The sequence below is a fragment of the Pan troglodytes genome, chromosome 20 (genome assembly GCF_028858775.2).
Source record: "Pan troglodytes isolate AG18354 chromosome 20, NHGRI_mPanTro3-v2.0_pri, whole genome shotgun sequence".
NCBI lineage: Eukaryota > Metazoa > Chordata > Mammalia > Primates > Hominidae > Pan > Pan troglodytes.
In genome coordinates, this window is record NC_072418.2 from 39,165,805 (window position 1) to 39,187,681 (window position 21,877).

The 21,877-nt window shown below is 49.5% G+C and overlaps 1 protein-coding gene across 2 annotated transcripts; it reads right to left on the minus strand.

Annotated features, from left to right (window-relative positions):
* Positions 1-1,103: 1,103 nt before the first annotated feature.
* On the minus strand, positions 1,104-21,831 carry THAP8 (THAP domain containing 8). Of its 2 annotated transcripts, none has more exons than XM_016935742.4 (4): positions 21,410-21,831; positions 6,837-7,029; positions 6,216-6,611; positions 1,104-1,712 (listed from the first exon to the last, which is right to left on the minus strand). In XM_016935742.4, the coding sequence occupies exons 2-4, from the start codon at positions 6,981-6,983 to the stop codon at positions 1,560-1,562; spliced, it is 696 nt and encodes a 231-aa protein (XP_016791231.1). In that variant the 5' UTR covers positions 6,984-7,029; positions 21,410-21,831; the 3' UTR covers positions 1,104-1,559. The 2 variants fall into 2 exon arrangements, with proteins under 2 accessions (XP_016791231.1, XP_016791230.1); XM_016935741.2 differs by having other exon boundaries at positions 21,196-21,816.
* Between the last annotated feature and the right edge of the window lie 46 nt (positions 21,832-21,877).

The window sequence follows — 21,877 nt, forward strand, 5'->3', positions numbered from 1 at the left end:
TAGCCTGCTCTGCCTCAAATCATCCCAGCCTGGATGGGGCTGGGTGACAGCCTTGAACACCTCATCCTTCTAATGCACAGGTCCAGTAGCTCCATCTCCAAAAGATTTCCAGGATCTCACTCTCCCCGCTACCCTGGGCCCTCATCTTGGTCCATCCTTCTTCTTCTGCCACCAGCACTATGGCAGCAGCCTCTTACCTGCTGTCCCCGTCCTCCTCCAACATGCAGCCACAGGGACCCATGAACACCTGTCACTTTGGAGCCCTCTTTCCCTCAGAGGGGTCTGCCAGCTGCACCTCACTCCAGGTAGAAGCCAAGGCTCTCAGCCATGGCCCACAAGGGCCTATGTGAACCTGCCCCATCATCTCTGCACTCACCTCCTCTCACCCTCTTTTGTTCACTCCACCCCAGCCACATTGGCCTTGCTTCTCCCTACCCCAGGACCTTTGCACTGGCTCTTTTTTTTTTTGAGATGGCAGTCTCACTGTTCCCCAGGCTGGAGTGGAGTGGCATGATCTCTGCTCACTGCAACCTCTGTCTTCCAGGTTCAAGCGATTCTCCTGCCTCAGCCTCCCGAGTAGCTGGGATTACAGGCCTGTGCCACCACACCCAGCTAATTTTTGTATTTTTAGTAGGGACGGGGTTTCGCCATGTTGGCCAGGCTGGTCTCAAACTCCTGACCTTAGGTGATCTGCCTGCCTCAGCTTCCCAAAGTGCTGGGATGACAGGCGTGAGCCACCGTGCCTGGCCTGCAACGGCTCTTTGTGATGCCCGGAATGCTCTTCCTCCAAATCCCTACGTGGCTCCCTCTCTGCCCTGTTTTAGGATCTTACTTGTTGGTGTCTTTTCACCTTCTCTGCTCTAAAACTGCACCCCTTCCTCCCTTCCCTACTATGGTTTTCTCCATAGCAACACCGCCTCCCAGACCTGACACATCCCAGACAGCAGGCCCTCGCTGCAGGGGTTGTTCGTCCTCTGGAAACTGAGCCTGTAGCGCTCCAGGCCAGCCCCTTCTGATCACCCAGGTTTCTGCTAAAACATGGCCTTAGAGGGCCCTCCCCCAGGCCCAAACCAAATTTTTGTTGTCTTTATAGCACTCATCGCTCGTGTCTGCAGTGTTCTTGTTTATTTGTTTACTAGTTCATCGTCTACTCAAGTAGAATGAGCACCATGAGGGCAGGGATTTTCTCAGCTGTGTCCACCATGGTATCATGAACTCGGTACCAGGCTTGGCAAAAAGCGTGGGACTCCTTAGAACCAGGTATGATTCTCCCAAACAACCCTTGCTCTGCTCTGAGGCTGTCGTACTGATTTGCAAAGATCTGAGCCGGGGGTGGCAGAAGCCTGGTACCCAGGGGATTGGGGGCTGATGAGAGACTTGGGCCCAGGTCACCCCTAAGGTTCAAGAGATCCCTAGGAGTGGGGTGGTAGAACCCAGGCCCTTGAGGGAGGCACTGCTACTACCCAGGCGTGGGCGGTGGGGCTGGGCCAAGCCCACGTATAATGTCTTTCCTCCTCCATCTTCTATCTTTTGTCCCTCGACATTGTCTGTCTTGATCCTTATGCACTGGGGGTCCGAGTGTCCAGGAGCTCCGGCTTGGCATCCACTGTGGCAGGTGCAGGGTCCTGGGCAAGGACCATGGCTATGTCAGGCCCTCCACAGATGATGGTGAAGGTTTGGGATTCCTCAGGTCCAAGGGTCTGGGCTGTTGTCTAAGGCAAAGAAGTGGTAGAGATGGGGAACATTACGAAGCAAGTTGCGGGAGAGACAGACAGATAATGGTGAGGAACAGGGAGGCAAAGGTGGCAGGAGGGCGTGTCAGGAAACAGAGAGAGATGTGGGGAGAGATGTGGAGACAGGAAAGCAGATGTGAGGGCCAGAGAGACATTCATGGGAAAGGAAAGAAGGGTGGGGAAATGGGAAGAGAAGTGCGGGGGCACAGACGCAGACACGTGGGGGAAAGAGATGTGCAGGCAGACAGACGTACAGACAGGGTCAGAGATATGGGGGAGACGGAAAATATGCAGATGAAGAGAGACACAGGGAGGTGGGGAAACAGGTGGCGGACAGAGATGATGGGCAGAAAGACAATGAATGTTGGGGAGGGAGGAGATTGCGAGGTAGGGATAGATGAGTAGGAGACAGAGATTGAATGACAGGAGGGGAGGCAGAGAGAGGCAGTCAGCTCAGGGGATCTGGCAGGCTCCACAAAGAGCCCCAGGCCCGAGTCTGAGCTCTGTCCCTGCCCCACTGTCCCTCTGTGCCCCAGGCCACAGTCTCAAACTTCAAGGCCCCAGAGGCAGCCACAGTGTAGCTCCAGCCAACTGCTATCACCTGAGAATCCAAGCCCAGTGCTGCTAGATATGCAGAGCCTTCAGGAAAGACCAGACTTCCTTTTTTTTTTTTTTTTTTTTTTTGAGACAGAGTCTCACAGTGTCACCCAGGCTGGAGTGCAGTAGCACAATCACAGTTCATTAAAGCCTTGACCTTCTGGACTCAAGCAATACTCCCACTTCAGCCTCTCAAATAGCTAGAACTATAGGTGCAACACTTGGCTAATTTTTTGTGTTTCTTGTAGAGACAGGGTTTCACCATGTTGCCCAGTCTGGTCTCAAACTCCTGGGCTCAAGTCATCTACCTGCTTCAGCCTCCCAAAGTGCTGGGATTACAGGTGTGAGCCACTGCACTCGGCCATTATAAATTATCTTAAAGCACTGCGGAGGCCAAACAAATTGTATCTATGGGTCATGTCCAAACCACTATCAATCTGAGACTCCTGGCTGGGCGTGGTGGCTCATACCTGTAATCCTAGCACTATAGGAGGCCGAGGTGGGCTGATTACCTGAGGTCAGGAGCTCAAGACCAGCCTGGCCAACATGGCAAAACCCCGTCTTTACTACAAACACAAAACTTAGCTGGGCATGGTGGCACATGCCTGTAATCCCAGCTACTTGGGAGGCTGAGACAGGAGAATCGCTTGAACCAGAGAGGCAGAGGTTGCAGTGAGCTGAGATCGCACCACTCCACTCCAGCCTGGGCAACAGAGCGAGACTCCTTCTCAAAAAAAAAAAAAAAAAAAAAAAAAAAATCGGATACTCCTTAACTCCAGAGGTACTGTGGGGGCTCCTTCCTGAGCCCCTTCAGTGAGTCTAGCATTCAGAGCTCTGTGTGGGCATCTCTCTCATCCAAGCAGGGCTCTGAAAGCCATGGGGGCTAAGCTGGGCACCTCAAGCTTGGCCCTAGGGTTTTAAGACAGGAGAAATTTTGCCTTGGTCAAACTGTGATTTTCAGAGACATAACACCGTTCCTCATCTTCCTCCCCCGCCACCCCACACACAGAGACATAACACCCTTCCTCAGCTTCCTCCCCTACACACACACACACACACACACCTTCCTCAGCTTCCTCCCCTACACACACACACACACCTTCCTCAGCTTCCTCCCCTACACACACACACACACACAAACACCTTCCTCAAATTCCTCCCCTATACACACACACACACACACACCTTCCTCAGCTTCCTCCCCTACACACACACACACACACAAACACCTTCCTCAAATTCCTCCCCTACACACACACACACACACAAACACCTTCCTCAGCTTCCTCCCCTACACACACACACACACCTTCCTCAAATTCCTCCCCTACACACACACACACACACACCTTCCTCAGCTTCCTCCCCTACACACACACACACACACAAACACCTTCCTCAAATTCCTCCCCTACACACACACACACACCTTCCTCAGCTTCCTCCCCTACACACACACACACACAAACACCTTCCTCAAATTCCTCCCCTACACACACACACACACACACCTTCCTCAGCTTCCTCCCCTACACACACACACAAACACCTTCCTCAAATTCCTCCCCTACACACACACACACACACACACACACACACCTTCCTCAGCTTCCTCCCCTACACACACACACACACAAACACCTTCCTCAAATTCCTCCCCTACACACACACACACACACACACCTTCCTCAGCTTCCTCCCCTACACACACACACACACAAACACCTTCCTCAAATTCCTCCCCTACACACACACACACACACACCTTCCTCAGCTTCCTCCCCTACACACACACACACACAAACACCTTCCTCAAATTCCTCCCCTACACACACACACACACACACACACACACCTTCCTCAGCTTCCTCCCCTACACACACACACACACACAAACACCTTCCTCAAATTCCTCCCCTACACACACACACACACACACACACACACCCAGCAGTAAAATATAGAGGCAAACGGGATTCAGATAGGGCCTGGGGGACACTATTACAGAGATTGCAAACTCCAGCTCTATAGGGGCCAGGCAGGAAGCTCTCACAGGCCTCTTCTGCAGCCAGACACCTGGGTTTGAATCCTGGCCCTGAAACATGTTGGCTGCCTGACTGTGGGCGCACTACTGGACTGCTCTGTGCCTCCATTTTTTCATCTGGAAGATGGAGACAACAGCAGTATTAAGATTATAATGAGGTTTTTTTTGTTTGTTTTTTGAGATGGAGTGTTGCTCTTGTCGCCTACGCTGGAGTGCAATGGCACAATCTCGGCTCACTGCAACCTCTGCTTCCCAGGTTCAAGCAATTTTCCTCCCTCAGCCTCCTGAGTAGCTGGGATTGCAGACGTGTGCCACCACATCCGGCTACTTTTTGTATGTTTAGTAGAGATGGAGTTTCACCATGTTGGCCAGGCTGGTCTCGAACTCCTGACCTCGTGATCTGCCCACCTCAGCCTCCCAAAGTGCTGAGGTTATAGGCATGAGCCACCACACCCGGCCTTTTTTTGTTTTTGTTTTTGTTTTTGAGATGGCGTCTCGCTCTGTTGCCCAGGCTTGAGTGCAGTGGTGCCATCTCGGCTCACTGCAACCTCCACCTCCAGGGTTCAAGCAATTCTCACACCTTAGCCTCCCAAGTAGCTGGGATTACAGGCGCGCCACCATGCCCAACTAATTTTTGTATTTTTAGTAGAGACAGGGTTTCTCTATGTTACCCAGGCTGGTTTCAAACTCCCGAACTCAAGCAATCTGCCGGCCTTGGTCTCCCAAAGTGCTGGGATTACGGGCATGAGCCACCGCACACAGACCATAGTGAGTTTTTTGTTTGGTTGTGGTTTTTGGTTTTTTTTGAGACCTTGCTTGGTCACCCGGGCTAGAGTGCAGTGGTGCGATCTTGGCTCACTGCAGTCTCTGCTTCCTGGGCTCAAGGGATCTTCCTGCCTCAGGCTCCCAAGTAGCTGGGACCACAGGTGCCCACCACAATGTTAATTTTTGTGTTTTAGTGAGACACAGTCTTACCATGTTGTCCAGGCTGGTCTTGAACTCCTAGGTTCAAGCGATCTGCCCACCTTGGCCTCCCAAAGTGCTAGGATTACAGATGTGAGCCACTGCATTTTTAAAAAATTAACCTTGTAGCAGTAAGGCATGGTGGCTCACTCCTGTAATACCAGCATTTTGGGAGGCCAAGGCAGGCAGATCACGAGGTGAGGAGATCGAGACCATCCTGGCTAACACAGTGAAACCCTGTCTGTACTAAAAATACAAAAAATTAGCTGGGCGTGGTGGCAGGCACCTGTAGTCCCAGCTACTTGGGAGGCTGAGGCAGGACAATCGCTTGAACCTGGGAGGCAGAGGCTGCAGTGAGCCGAGATTGCACTACTGCACTCCAGCCTGGGCAACAGAGCGAGACTCCGTCTCAAAAAAAAAAAATTAACCCTGTAGCTCCAGCTCAAAGGGTCATAGTGAGTTTTCAGCTCACTATGTTATAACTCTGTGTCTGGCAGACAATAACAGTTTCTCAAATATTAAGTATTTAGTATTAGTAAATGGAGCAATCATTACTCAGCTCCAACCAATAGTTGCTTGGCATTGCCAGATTTTGTTTTTCAGGAAAACCTAGAAATTTGTTTTAATTTTCTGTAGAGACAGTGCTTGCTATGTTGCCCAGGCTGGTCTCGAACTCCTGGCCTCCAGCAATCCTCCTGCCTTGGCCTCCCAAAGTGTTGGGATTACAGGCGTGAGCCACTGAGCCCGGGAAAGCCAGAAATTTGGAAACACGGGTGAATGTTCTGATTTTTGAATAGGGGATCCTAGACAAAATGAAAACACACTGCAGGCCAGGCCACCACCCATGGATGGGGCTGCCAGGCTGGGGTGCCACTCACCAGGCGCTGCAGACCCCGGCGTGCCCGTGCCAGCAGGCTCTCCCCATGTAGCTGCTGTGCCAGCTGTTCCAGGGCCTGCAGCTGCGCCTGGTGCCGTTCCTGGCACCGTTGCAGCCTCCGCACCCGGCGTTGCAGTGCTCCCAGCACTGCGCCCAGCCCGGTCTGGGCCTGTTGGGCAGGGACTTCAGGTTGTGACCGCTCAGGAGTTGGCACAGGGGCCAGGGGGGTCAGGAGCATGGTGGCCACAGTCTTGGGGCTCCCCGATGTGGGGTCCAGCACCACTAGGCGCACTGGGCCAGAGACTGGGATGGCAGGGCTCTGGGGCAGGGGTGTATTCTCCTGTAGGGGAGGCGGCGGCGAGACTGGCTTCTGGGTGCTTCGGGTCCTCTGCTGACTCTGGAAGACAAGGCATGGGGTGCAGGGGTGCCATGGCCAGACTTCGACTCAGGAGGAAAGGGATGGAGGGTCTGTTTCCAAGGGGGACTTGCCTAGGTAAGGCCAGACCTCAGGGAGGAAGTGTCGTCAGGAGGGGAGGGCCAAAGTTCAGACTCATGGAGGGACTTCCCTTAGGCGGGGAGGTCTGGGGGTTGGATTCCAGCAGCAGGACCTCCCAGCGCTCACCTTGGCAGGTGGTCCCCGGGAGAAGATGGAGGGCACTGCATCAGGCCGCAGGTAGCGCACACCCCAGCGCCACTGGAAGCAGGAGGGTGTGAAGTGCTCACTGCACAAGTGCTGGTGGCAGCTGGGCACCCAGTGCTCACGGCCCATGTGCTGCAGCCAGGCCTGCAGCCGGGGACCATCCTTCAGTGGGAACCTGCATGGGTGGTTGGGGGGCTGGGTCAGTGCTACGAGGTTCAGACTTATCCCTCCCAGAGGATACCCACCCTGGAGGTCTCTGGGCTCCAAGCCTGTGCCTCCCTAGGGCTAGGAAGTAGACCTGTCTTGTGCCCAGGCTTTCTCTATCTCATACACACAACCACAACCCTTTTTTCAGCTTCATCTTTTAGTAGTAGTATTTTGTGAGACAGGGTTTCGCACTTGTCACCCAGGCTGGAGTGCAATGGCGCGATCTTGGCTCACTACAACCTCCACCTCCTAGGTTCAAACGATTCTTCTGCTTCAGCCTCCTGAGTAGCTGGGACTACAGGCGCACGCCACCACGCCCGGCTAATTTTTGTATTTTTAGTAGAGACGAGGTTGCACCATGTTGGCCAGGCTGGTCTTGAACTCCTGACCTCAGGTGATCCACCCACCTTGGCCTCCCAAAGTGCTAGGATTATAGGCATGAGCCACCAAGCCTGGCATTTCTTCTTATTAATTTGAAAGCTCCACCTTTTAAACACCCAGCATCAGCCCACCTCTGCCCCCTCCACTGCCCCTCCTTCCAGCCTCCTTCCTGGTCTTCCTGCCCACAGTCCCGCCCCTCCACTCCCAATTTGTTCTTCCACATCAACTTGTTGGAGCAGTTTATAAAATCAGACAGTTACGATGTGGGAGATCTTGCAGCCAAGCAAAAACGTTTCTTCCACACCATATAAATGGGGGTGTGGGGTTTCTGGATTAAGAGATTTAAGAAACATCAGCACAAAGGCAGGATGTGGACCTTGCCTACAACAAACAATTCAGTAAAAAGACATTTTAAGACAATTGGGGAAAACTGAACATGAACTGGGTATAAGATAATTGTAAGAAACTGGTCAGGCATGGCGGTTCATGCCTGTAATCCTAGCACTTTGGGAAGACGACAAGGTGGGAGGATCGCTTGAGCCCAGGAGTTCGAGACCAGCCTGGGCAACATAGGGAGACCTCGACTCTACAAAAAAAAAAAAACAATTAGCCATGTGTGGTGGTACATGCCTGTAGTCCCAGCTACTCGGGAGGCTGAAGTGGGAGGGTCACCTGAGCCTGGGAGGCAGAGGTTGCAGTGAGCCGAGATTGCGCAACTGTACTCCAACCTGGGTGACAGAGCCAGACCCTGTCTTAAAAAAAAAAAAAAAATTCATTTTGCTAGGTGTGATAACTGTATTGGTTTATACTTCTGAAACAGTCTTCTGTTAGAAATCAGTCTGAAATAATTACGGATAAAAGATCTGATGTCTGGGATTTACTTTAAAATAGTGCAGGACAAAAACTTAGAGGTGTGGGCAGGGCAGGGAAGAAGATTGGCAAAGTGTTGATAACTAGTGACACAGTGATGGATACTGAGGGCTCTACTTTTTGTGTATGCTTGAAAACACCCACTAACAAGTCTTTAAACAACTCAACAACAACAATAAAACACAAATAACCTGATTCAAAAATGGGCAAAGGACTTGAACAAACATTTCTCCAAAGACATACAAATGGCCAATAAGCACATGAAAAGATACTTGACATCTCCAATCATTAGGAAAACGCAGTATCAGAACCCTGATGAAATATCATCTGACAAACACCAGAACAGCTACTATTGAACAACAACAAAAAAGAGGCCAGGCATGGTGGCTCGTGTCTGTAATCCCAGCACTTTGGGAGGCTGAGGCGGGAGGATCTCCTGAAGGCAGTAGTCCAAGACCATCCTGGGCAATGTAGCAAGACCTTGTCTCTACGAAAAAATATTTTTTAAATTAGCTGGGTGTGGCAATGTGCATCTATAGTTCTATCTACTTAGGAGGCAATGTGGGAGGATTGCTTAAGCTCAGGAATTTGAATGCTGCAGTGAGCTATGATCACACTACTGCATTCCAGCCTGGGTGATGGAGGAGGAGGGGAAGGGGAAGGGGGAGGGAGTAAGAGGGGAGGAAGAGGAGGAGAAGAACAGTGTGTGTGAGGATGTGGAAAAACTGCTGGAACTCTGGTACACTGCTGGGAATGTAAAACGGTGCTGCCACTGTGGAAAACAATATGGCAGTTCCTCAAACACTGAAAAATAGAACTACCATATGACCCAGCAATCCACTTCTGCTTACATACCCAAAAGAACCGAAAACAGGGTCTTGGAGAGATATTTGCACACCTGCGTTCGTAGCAACATAAATCAGGCCTGGCGTGGTGGCTCATGCCTGTAATCCCAGCACTTTGGGAGGCTGAGGTGGGTGGGTCACTTGAGCCCAGGTGTTCAAGACCAACCTGAGCAACAGGTGAAATCTTGTCTCTACAAAAAATAGAAAAATTAGCCAGATATGGTGGCGTGTGCCTAGAGGCACAACTACTCAGGAGGCTGAGGTGGGAGGATTGCTTGAGCCCAGGAGGTTAAGGCTACAGTGAGCCATGATCACATTACTGCACTCTAGCCTGGGCAAAAGAGTGACATGCTGTCTCAAAAACAAACAAACAGACAACAGAAACATAGCAGCATAAATCACAACAGCCAAAAGGTGGAAGTGTCTATCAACAGATACATGGATAAGAAAAATGCTGCATATGCATACAATGGAATTTTATTTTATTTAGTCTTTTTTTGCGGGGGAGGGAGGAGATGCAGTCTCACTCTGTCACCCAGGCTGGAGTGCCATGGCGCAATCTCGGCACACTGCAATCTCTGCCTCCTGGGTTCAAGTGATTCTCCTGCCTCAGCCTCCTGGGTAGCTGGGATTACAGGCTCCCACCACCATGCCCGGCTTATTTATTTATTTTTGCGATGGAGTCTCACTCTGTTGCCCAGGATGGAATGCAGTGGTGTGATCTCAGCTCACTGCAACCTCCGCCCCCTGGGTTCAAGCGACTCTCCCGCCTCAGCTTCCCAAGTAGCTGGGATTACAGGTGCCTGCCACTGCACCTGGCTATTTTTGTATTTTTAGTAGAGATGGGGTTTCACCATGTTGGCCAGGCTGGTGTCAAACTCCTGACCTCAGGTGATCCACCCACCTTGGCCTCCCAAAGTGCTGGGATTACAGGTGTGAGCCACTGCACCTGGCCTGGAATTTTATTTAGTCTTGATCTGACACATGCAACAACACAGATGAACTCTGAGGGCCATTAGGGTAAGTGAAATAAGCCAGTCAAATACTGACGATTCCACTTATATGAGGTAGAACAGTCAAATTCCTAGAGACAGACAGTGGAATGGTGGTTGCCAAGAGCCTGGGGGAGAGGGAAAGAGGGAATTGTCCAATGGGGATAGAGTGTTTTAGGAGAGGAAAAAGTTCTGGAGATTGGTTATACAACACTTAACATTAGTGAATTGTACACTTAATGATCAAAATTGTACACTTAAAAATGATCAAAATGGTAGATTTTATGTGTATTTTGCCACAGGTAAAAATAATTTTAATAGGCCAGGCACGGTGGCTCACGCCTGTAATCCCAGCACTTTGGGAGGCCGAGGTGGGCGGATCACTTGCAGTCAGGCCTCAAGTGATTTTGAATTCAAGTTCAAGACCAGCCTGGCCAACATGGTGAAACCCCGTCTCTACGAAAATTACAAAAATTAGCCAGGCCTGGTGGCATGTCCCTGTAATCCCAGCTACTCAGGAGGCTGAGGCAGAAGAATTACTTGAACCTGGGAGGTGGAAGTTGCAGTGAGTCAAGATCACGCCACTGCACTACAACCTGGGCGACAGAGCAAGACTCCATCTCAAAAAAAAATTTTTTTTGTTTTAAGTTTTAAAAAATAAAAGCTTTCTCAGTGGTTGTGGGTGGGGATTATCTGATGAGGGACCCTCTAAATGTGCCCCACTTCTCCGGTTTCCGGGTGCCACTTATTCCCAGCATCTGCTCTTACCCTTTTAGATGGTAATCCACTCTCTATTTAGACCTGGGCTCAAGACTACCCATAATAAAGACCTCCTTTTCCAGCCTTATTTGCAGCCAGGGGTGGCCACATGATCAAATGCTGGCCAGTTTGTCCTTAGCAGCTGCCAGAAACTGAGACTGTAAATGTTTATTTCAAGCTGCTAAATTTGGGGATAGTTTGTTATATAGCATTAGATAACTAAGACACATCTCATGCATATCCCATCTTCACAATGTTTTCCATATCTGTGATATTACTTATTTCATATTTTTCTTAAAACTAACCAATTTTAACTATTAAACAAAGATACTTAAAAGAGAAACTTTACATCACAATTGAAAATGGAAAATCAGTATCAATTCCATAAACAAAAGCTAACCATAAAAACATCAGATGCCATTACCTACTGAGGGTTATGAGCCTGAGGCCTGCTCTCTTTCTTTTCTTTTCTTTCTTTTTTTTTGAGACAGGGTCTCATTCTGTTGCCCAGGCTAAAGTGCAGAGGCACGATCATGGCTCACTGTAGCCCTGAACTGCTAGGCCCAAGTGATCCTCCCACCTCAGCCTCCCGAGTACCTGGGACCGCAGGCATGTGCCACCACACCTGGCTAATTTAAAATTTCTCTTTGTAGAGACAGAGGTCTCACTATGTTGTCCAGACTGGTCTTGAACTCGTGGGCTGAAGTGATCTCCCACCTTGGCCTCCCAAAGTGCTGCGATTATAGGCATGAGGCACCACACCCCACCCCTGCTCTCTCTTTGTTGAAAAGATAGACTAGTGAGTGCTAGAGAATTAGGGACAAAATTCCTACAGGAGAGAGGGTAAATAAACATAGGCACATCCACACAAAAGAATACGATGCAGCTATAAAACAGAATGTAGAGGTACTCTGTGAACTGACATTGTCAGGCACACATTATGTGAAAAAAAGCAAGGTTCTAAATAGACTATCTCAGCTTTTAGTCATTGTGGTAGCCCCCAAAAGCTATCCATGTCCTAATTCCTGGAAACTGTGACTATTACTTTATTTATTTATTTATTTATTTAATTTATTTTTTTGAGATGGAGTCTCGCTCTGTCACCCAGGCTAGAGTGCCGCGGCGCAATCTCGGCTCACTGCAAGCTCCGCCTCCCAGGTTCACACCATTCTCCTGCCTCAGCCTCCCGAGTGGCTGGGACTACAGGCGCCCGCCACCACGTCCGGCTAATTTTTTTGTATATTTATTTATTTATTTAGAGACAGGGTTTTGCTCTGTCACCCAGGTTGGAGTGCTGTGGTGTGATCTCGGCTCCCTGCAGCATCAAACTCCCCAAGCTCAGGCAATCCTCCCACCTCAGCCTCCCAAGTAGCTGGGACTACACGCATGTGCCACATGCCCAGCTAATTTTTATATTTCTTGTAGAGATGGGGTTTTGCCTTGTTGCCCAGGCTGGTCTCAAACTCCTGGGCTCAAGCAATCCTCCCACCTCGGCCTCCCAATGTGCTGAAATTACAGGCGTGAACCACTGTGCCAGGCCTGAATATTACCTTATATGACAAAAGATGTGATTAAGTTAAGGATCTTGAGATGGGGAGATTATCCTGGGTCATCCAGGTTGGCCCTAAATGCCACTACAAGTATCCTTTTAATAAGAGGGAGGAGAATATATTACCACAGAAAAGAAGAGAGGGCAATGCAACCATGGAGGCAGAGACTGGAGAGATGTGGCCACAAGCCAAGCACTGCCTGCAGCCACCAGGAACCGGAACAGGCAAAGAAGAGATTCTCCCCCAGAACCTCCAGAGGAGTACAGCCCTGCCGACACCTTGGTTTTGGCCCAGGAAAGCCGATTTGGACTCCTGGCCTCTAGAACTGTTAGAAAATAATTTGTCTTGTTTTAAGCCACCAAGTTTGTTAGAGCAGCATGGGAAACTAATAGTGTAATAAAGGGAGAAATAAGAATGTCTTTCACATTTGCTGGTATTTATATAAAGAAACTATGGTGATGTGGTTTGGCTCTGTGTCCCCACCCAAATCTCATCTTGAACTGTAATCCCCATGTGTCAAGGGAGGGACATGATGGGAGGTGACTGGATCATGGGGGATGTTTCCCCCATGCTGTTCCCATGATAGTGAGTGAGTTCTCATGAGATCTGATGGTTTAAAAGTGGCAGTTCCCCTCTTGCTCTCTCTCTCTCCTGCCCCCATGTAAGATGTTTGCTTTCCCTTCGCCTTGCACCATGATTGTAAGTTTCCTGAGGCCTCCCCAGCCATTCAGAATTGTAAGTCCATTAAACCTCTTTCCTTTATGAATTACGCAGTCTCAGGTAGTCGTTTATAGTAGTGTGAGAACAGACTAAGACACATAGGAAGGACACACAAGAAACTAAAGAGGCTACCAGTGGGGAGGAGGTGGATGGGATGAACGGAGATGGGGAGAGCCAAGACTTCTCAGACAAAGGAAGATGGAGGTGGAGGGGGCAGGTAGCTGGTGAAAGAGCACAGAAAGGCTGACTCAGAACAGCAGTGGCACCCAGAGAGCAGAACCCCAGGGCACACAGCCAGGGAGTCTGGCTGCTGCAGTCAGCCTCCCTCTAAGATCCCAATGTTCTCAGCAGCCCCATTCTTCCGGGACACAAACACAAGATCTATTGCAACAGCATTCCCCATTCTTATTGCCACCATCTCCCAGGCAGAATCTGCCAATGGACTACTCGTATCTACTCTCTGCCTTTTCCTTACTAACAGAACTCCAACTTTCTTTGAGGCCACAATGTGTCCTGCTAAAAGACTATGTTTCCCAGGATCCTTTGCAGCTGGCTGGGGCCGTGTGACTACCTTCTGGCCAAGGAATGCTTTAGTGTTGTGTGGGATCTCTGGGATGGTGCCTTAAATGGAAGGGACGATCAACAGGATTCAGCAGCTCAAAGAGCAAAGGAAAAAAGTCAATATCCTAAGAAAGGTCTCCTTAATTGGTCTTACTCTCTCTTGTTCCTCTGGATAGCAGCATTTGTAATGGGCAATATTGCTTTCTAAAAAACTACCTTAAGCAGACAACAAGTGTTCCCCTTTGTATGCAGTCAAATGCTCTACCACTGAGCTATACCCCCATGTTCCCCTTTGTATTTGTAAAACTATTTTAGTCTTGCTGGTCATCTTGTCCAGAGCATGGGGTGGCATATACTGCTAGAAGTCCTTTTTTTCTTTCTTACTAACGTAACTCAAAATTTCTTCAGGCTGATTAAATGCCCAGTTTTTAAAGACCACAATTCCCAGCCTCTTTTCCAGTTGGGGTGACCAATGATGAAAAGGTGCCATTGAACGGGGTTTCTGGGAAGGCCTTATAAAGGGAGATGATTCAGTTTAGACGTGAACGCTTTTTGCTCTTCCTCCCTTCCCTTTTCCTCCTATAAGGAATGGTGGCAGTGGTGGCTGGGGCACTGGCAGCCACCTTGGATGGAAGCCACAGGCTAAGGATGACAGAGCAGAAAGAGGCCGGGCATGGTGGCTCACACCTGTAATCCCAGCACTTTGGAGGCCAAGGTGGGAGGATCATTTAAGGCCAGGTGTTTGAGACTAGCCTGGCCAACATGGCAAAACCCTGTCTCTACTAAAAATACAAAAATTAGCTGGGTATGGTGACATGCGCCTGTAATTCTGTAATTCCAGCTACTTGGGTGGCTGAGGCATGAGAATCCCTAGAACCCAGGAGGTGGAAGTTGCAGTGAGCTGAGACTGTGCCACTGCATTCCAGGTTGGGTGACAGAATGAGACTTTCAAAAAAAAGAAAGAAAGAAAAATAGAGATAGGACCCCTCATTTCTCATGACTGTGGAGCTACTATCCCAGTGCTGGTTTGCCAACCTGTGTACTTTCTGTATATGAGGGAAAATAAACCCTGTAATAGAATGTCTGCTGTCTCTCTCCACATGAGGATTACACATGCCCACTCCATTGACTTGAGGCTTGCTATATACTTGCTCCAGCCAAAAGAATGCCAGTGAAAGTGACACAGGCCACTTCTAAATATGAAATTGACCAAGAGCCACTGGGTGATTCACTCCACTTTCTCTTTTCCTCCTCCTGCAAGACCAGAAATACTCCAAATAGGGATAGTTTCTTCAGCCTGAGACCCCAATTAAGATACTGCAGAGTAGGACCACAAATGACCTGCAAAGGACATAGTGTGAGCAAGAAATACACCTTTGGGCCACGTGTGGTGATTCATGCCTGTAATCCCAGCACTTTGGGAGGCTAAAGCAGGAGGACTGATTGAGCCCAGGAGTTCCAGCCTGGGCAACATAGTGGGACTTCATTTCTTTTTTCTTTTTTTTAGACGAAGTTTCACCCTTGTTGCCTAGGCTGGAGTGCAGTGGCACGATCTTGGCTCACTGCAACCTCTGCCTCCCAGGTTCAAGCAATTCTCCTGCCTCAGCCTCCCGAGTAGCTGGGATTACAGGCACCTACCACCACGCTTGGCTAACTTTTTGTATTTTTAGTATAAACAGGGCTTCTTTCTTTTTTTTTTTTTTTTTTTTTTTTGAGACAGAGTCACTCTGTCACCCAGCCTGGAGTGCAGTGGCACGATCTTGGCTGACTGCAACCTCCGCCTCCCAGGTTCAAGCGATTCTCCCATCTCAGCCTCCTGAGTAGCTGGGATTACAGGCGTGTGCCACCACGCCTGCCAATTTTTGTATTTTTAGTAGAAATGGGGCTTCACCATGTTGGCCAGGCTGGTCTCAAACTCCTGACCTCAGGTGATCCACTTGCCTCAACCTTCCAAAGTGCTGGGATTACAGGCGTGAGCCACCGCGCCCAGCCCAATGGGACTTCATTTCTACAAAAATTAGAAAAATTTGCCTGACAAGGTGGTGTCTGCCTATAGTCGCAGCTACTCAGGAGGTAGAGGCGGGAGGACTGCTTGAGCCCAGGAGTTTGAGGCTGCAGTGAACCATGATGGTGCTGCACTCTAGCCCAGGTGATAGAGACCCCTTCTTTAAAAAAACAAACAAACAAAAAACACCTTTGTTGTAGTAAGCCACTGAGATTTGAGAAGTTTGTTTGTGCAGCATAACTTAACCACACTGATTCCTATAGACCCCATAATTTGTTTAAGCAACTCTTATTGCAGGACTTTGTTACTACCAAGCAGATACAATTCTAAATGATAGGTCCCCCATAAGAGATGACCCCATTGCCACTGTCCCTGAAAGGGCCTAAGACAGAGCTAATGAAAGCTAGCCACGCATGGTGGCACATGCCTGTGGTCCCAGCTACTCAGGAGGCTGAGATGGAGCTGGTCCGAGTGTTGTGGGTTATTGTTAAGCTGATTTAACATTGTCTCCCCACACAACCATGCTTGACTAGCATAAAAATAAAAAAGAAAAATGAAAAAAACAAAAAAAAAGGAGGCTGAGATGGGAGGACTGCTTGAGCCTGGGAGGCTGAAGCTGCATTGAGCCATGATCGCACCACTGTACTCCAGCCTGGGTGACAAAGCAAGATCATGTTTCAAAAAAAAAAAAAGAGAGAGTGAACTAATGAGTGTTCCCATTGGCTGCCAAGCAGGATTTCAAGTTATTTCCTGGCAGCCACTTCCCTCAACGTGTCTCATCTTATCTCTCACCTGGCATCCATGCCCTCTCCTAAGCCTCTTTTGGAAACTGCTTCTCATCTAACTCTTAACTAAGTGGCTTCTGCAAGACTGACTCAGGGGTAGGCCCTGAGGTGGAAATGGGCTAGTCACTAGCGGGTGCCAATGAAGACATGAAGTGATTTTTATACAGTCATCTGGCTGCTATATACAGTCGTCATCATTTTCCTCCTTATTATTACATACAAAGCACTTAGAACAGTGCCTGGCATAAGGTAAATACTAAGTAACTATTGTTGTTGTTATGAGGGAGGTAAGAATGGAAACGGGCCAGGCACGGTTGCTCACGCCTGTAATCCCAGTACTTTGGGAGGCCAAGGTGGGTGGATCACCTGTGGTCAGGAGTTCAAGACCCACCTGGCCAACATGGTGAAACTCCACCTCTACTAAAAATACAAAGAATTGGCTGGGTGTGGTGGTGTGCACCTGTGGTCCCAGCTACTCAGGAGGCTGAGGTAGGAGAATCGCTTGAACCTGGGAGGCAGAGGTTGCAGTGAGCCGAGATCATACCACTGCACTCCAGCCTGGGTGGCAGAGCAAGACCCTGTCTCAAAAAAAAACAAAAAAACAAAAAAAGATGATGGCAGCCTGGACTATGTGATGACAGTGGATGTGATGAGAAGTAGTCTGGGAATGTGTTTTCCTTATTTCTTATTTATTTATTTTGAGACAAGGTCTCACACGGTTGCCCAGGCTAGAGTACAGTGGCACAATCACAGCTCACTGCAGCCTCGGCTCCTGGGATCCAGTGATTCTCTCACCTCACTGTCTCATCTAGCTGGAACTACAGGCGTGTACCACCACGTCCAGCTAATTTTTTACATTTTGTAGAGATGGGGTTTTGCCACGTTGCCCAGGCTGTTCTCAAATTGCTGGGCTCAAGCGATCCTCCTGCCTCGACTTCCCAAAGTGCTGGGATTACAGGTGTGAGCCACCACGCCCAGCCTATCTTTCCTTATTTGTTAATGATTTATTTAGGAATTTCTCATTTGTGTTTATAACTGTCTTGTCAAGGTGTTAGAGATTTTGTTGTGGTTGTTGCAGGATGGAGACATGTCTTGAGGGTAGAGCCAAAGGGTGGGTTAATGGACTAGCGGTGGATGAAAAGGAAGGATCATGGGTAACTCCCAGGTCATGTACTCAGTTCCTCAATGTTTGACCCCTCACCTATCCATGAGCTCTGTCATGGCAGAAACAAGATCTGTCAGGATTCTTTGTGTCCAGCAGGGGCTTACTTGCTTCTCCAAGAAATACTCAAAAAGTTGCTGAATTAATCAATGTTGCCAGAGTCATACACAGGCTTAAAGTCTCTTTGGCCCTACACCAGGGTCCCTCAAAGGATCTGTGACACATGGACTGCTGGCTTTCCTGGAGAGCCCATCTGAAAGGCATTCACCAAATCCACCCAACGAATCTTTACTAAGAACCTACTATGTGCCAGGCAATATTCTAGAGGTTGGAGACACAAACAGGAGGAAAGAAGAAAGACAAAGAAAGACAAAACCTCTGGCTTGATTGAAATGATATTCTAGTGGGGGAGATAATGAATGAATACATCGAAAACGCGATATGCAGACAGTGATGTGTTAAAGAGAAAAATAAAGCAGGAGACAGAGAGAATCGTGTGTGTGTTTGGGTGTCAGTTACAGTTTTCCATAGGGTGGTAGTCATAAAGGCAAGAACTTTGAAATCAGAGGGAATCACACAGGCAAAGTCCCCAGGGCAGCAACATGCCTGCCACACTACAGGAACATGAAGTAGGCTAGTGTCACTGGTGTGAAGGGCAGGAGGAAAGAGATGAGGTCACACTGGTATCAGGGAACCAGCTCTGTAGGACTTTGCAGGCCTGCTTTCTACCTGTTCCAGCCTCACTTTATTTTTTATAGTGAGGTGGGAGTCACAGAAGGGATCTGGGCAGAGGAGGGCGCTGATCTGACTCAGGTGTTCACAGGCTCCCTCTGGCTGCAAGCAGGGAACAGACTGGGGGTGACGGTGGGAGCAGGGAGACCAATGAAGAGGCTGCTAAAATAGTCCAGTCTGGAGGTGATAATTGCCAGGAGCAGGATGCAGGAAGAGGAGAGGGTTAGAAGTGATCAAATTCTGGACAGTTTGTAAAGGGAGAGCCAACTGGATTTGCTGAGGGACTGGATGAGGAATGTGTCCTAGCCCACTTAGGCTAAGACCACCAGGGACAAACCTGTAGTCTAGCACTGTCAGATTTATTTACAATGGCAATGGGGGAGTCTGCACACCAGAGATACCATAGGCCAGGGGTCCCCAACTCCCAGGCTACAGACCGGTACCAGTCTATGGCCTGTTAGGAATAGGGCCACACAGCAGGAGGTGAGTGGCAGGCAGGTGAGCGAGTGAGAGAAGCTTCATCTGTATTTACAGCCACTCCCCACTGCTCGCATTACCACCTGAGTTCCACCTCCTGTCAGAGCAGCGCAGCATTAGATTCTCACAGGAGTGTGAATCCTATTCTGAACTGTGCATGTGAGAGATCTAGGTTGCCCTCCATTTTTTTGTTTGTTTGTTTGTTTTTTGGGTTTTTTGGTTTTTTTTTTAGATGAAGTCTCACTCTGTCGCCAGGCTGGAGTGCAGTGGCGCAATCTCGGCTCACTGCAACCTCTGCCTCCTGGGTTCAAGTGATCCTCCTGCCTCAGCCTCCCAAGTAGCTGGGATTATAGGCATGTGCCACCACACCTAGCTAATTTTTGTATTTTTAGTAGAGACAAGGTTTCGCCATGTTGGCCAGGATGGTCTCGATCTCCTGACCTCGTGATCCGCCCGCCTTGGCCTCCCAAAGTGCTGGGATTACAGGCATGAGCCACTGTGCCTGGCCAGTTGCCCGCTTTTTGTGAGAATCTAATGCCTGATGATCTGAAGAGTTTCATCCCAAAACCATTCCCCCAACCCTATCCCATCCGTGGAAAAACTGTCTTCCACAAAACCAGTCCCTGGTGCCATAAGGGTTGGGGACCACTGCCATAGGCCCTATGGGCCTTTGGTGAGGGAGTCTCAACAAACATAGAGTTATTTTTTAGGTGAAATGTAAACTAAGCAGTGTTCAGATTGCCTCAAAGCAAATCAGAACTGTGTGTAAGGGGATCAATATCAGGTCCGGATGGTGAAGTGGGCCCAGGGTTTGTCTTCTCAGAAGCAATAAAGTTTACATAGATGTAGAATATTGTGTCCTTATCTGAAGCTCCAAACCTGGATTGTAAATAGGGACTGCTTTTCTGTGTCAAAGTGACTTAGCTCCTCCAAGCAAAAGTGAGATGTTTCATTCTTACTTGACGTGATTTCAAACAGCAAAGTTTGTGATCATCTCTGACTTTAGACAACCAAAGTTTCCTACTAAGAAAGCAGTAGACACTCAAAGGATGGGAATTCTGCCACTTTACATCTGCAGTATGTCCAAGAGAAATATTTTTTCCTGGCTGGGTGCAGTGGCTCACGCCTGTAATCCAAGCACTTTGGGAGGCCGAGGCAGGAGGACTGCTTGTGCCCAGGAGTTTGAGACTAGACTGGACAACATAGCGTGATCCCATCTCTCTCTTTAAAAACAAAAAAATTTTTTTTGAGACGGAGTCTCACTCTTGTTGCCCACGCTGGATTGCAGTGGCCTCATCTTGGCTCACTGCAACCTCCGCCTTCTGGGTTCATGCGATTCTCCTGCCTCAGCCCACGGAGTAGCTGGAATTACACGCATAAGCCACCACGCCCATCTAATTTTTGTATTTTTAGTAGACACGGGGTTTCACCATGTTGGCCAGGCTGGTCTCGAACTCCTGACCTCAGGTGATCTGCCCACCTCGGCCTCCCAAAGTGCTGGGATTACAGGCGTGAGCCACCGCGCCTGGCAAAAAAAAAAAAAAAAAAAAAAAAAAATTAAAATTATCCAGGCATGGTGGCGCGTGCCTCTGGTCCCAGCTACTTGGTAGGGTGAGGTGGGAGGATCACTTGAGCCCGGGAGGTCGAGGTTGCAGTGAGCTGTGATGGTTCCACTGCATTCCAGCCTGGGCGACAAAGCGATCTTGTCTCAAAAAAAAAAAAAAAAAAAAGCAAAGAAATGTTTTTTCCTAGTAATTCTTCCACCAACTGGCTTATGTCAGCCAGATAAATAAGGAGACAGATCTTTTACAGTCGAAGCTAATTCTGACTTTCCCAAGTATGACGAAAGAGGTAAGGATGACATTTTTTAAACCTAAGCAACAAGAAAAATGAAGCACGCTACTAAAATAAGACAGACTGGAAGGTTTTGGGGAGACACGATCGCAAGCTCAGTTTCGGATGCTCTGAGTTTCAGATGGCTCAAATGCGTGGGGAGGGCAAGTGGGCATCTGCAGGCTCTGTAACAGCCTGCACCGACTTCACTTCTTACATCCCTTTCACTCTTCGGCTCGCTTCGCTCGCTATCTGTAGTTAATCGTCTACTCCTGCTGTTTCCCACGCCTGCACCTTTGTATGTGCAATGGACACTGCCAGGAAGGCCATCTCCTCACGGTTTAACCCCACTTCCTAACACCCTCAAGCAAGACCAGAAGCCCCGCACAGCAGCACTAATGCTCGGGCCCCGCCCCTCTCAGGGTCCCGCCTCCCTCAAGCCCCGCCTCGCGCTGCGCTCACTTGTAGAAGCTCACAGGGCGGTTGTCTGCACCCAGGCGGCCCGCAGTGTTGGAGCAGTTCGGCGCCCTGCAGTACTTGGGCATGGCTATCCAGCCCCCGCTGAGTTTTGCCGGGTCAGCGGCTGCACTTTGGTTCTCGCGGAGCGCCGCCTAACCCCGCCCCACCCGCGCTCGCCGCCTGCCTCACGTGACGTCCGTGGAGTCTCGTCACGTACCGGGTAGAGAGCTGAGAGCGCCTGCCTACTAGGCGCCCCTCCACAGTGCCACAGTCCCGCCCTCGTCACGTGACGAATGGGCCATAGCAAGTACTGTGCACCTGCGCAAAGCCGGCCCTTCGTCACCCCGACTTTCATCACGTGTTGGGGGGAAGGGCGGCGTCACGGCGTTTCTGAGCCTGCGCCAACCAAATCAACTGGCTAGTCAATCTCTTACGGCTCCACCCTACGCCTACATCCGGGCAACCGTTGGGGCGCACATAGTTCCTCTAGGTGGCGGCAAAAACCGAGGTGAGGCGGCCGTGGCCTTAGCCTCGTAAAAATTAAAACCTGTATGTTTCAGCGAATAATGAAAACGCAGTCTGGATGAAAGACCCCATGACGCTTAATCAGGCATCCAGTACACTGGCTGTGGCCCCGCCCCGCCAGGTACTCGCTCCGCCTCTTCGCCCCCATTGGTTCTAAGCG

Coding starts and splice junctions, on each gene's coding strand:
- THAP8 (XM_016935741.2), bottom strand. CDS start 21,278: ATGCCCAAGTACTGCAGGGCGCCGAACTGCTCCAACACTGCGGGCCGC. Junction 6,612..6,836: donor CCCGGGGACCACCTGCCAAG/GTGAGCGCTGGG, acceptor CTTGTCTTCCAG/AGTCAGCAGAGGACCCGAAG. Junction 1,713..6,215: donor GCCGGGGTCTGCAGCGCCTG/GTGAGTGGCACC, acceptor TCTTTGCCTTAG/ACAACAGCCCAGACCCTTGG.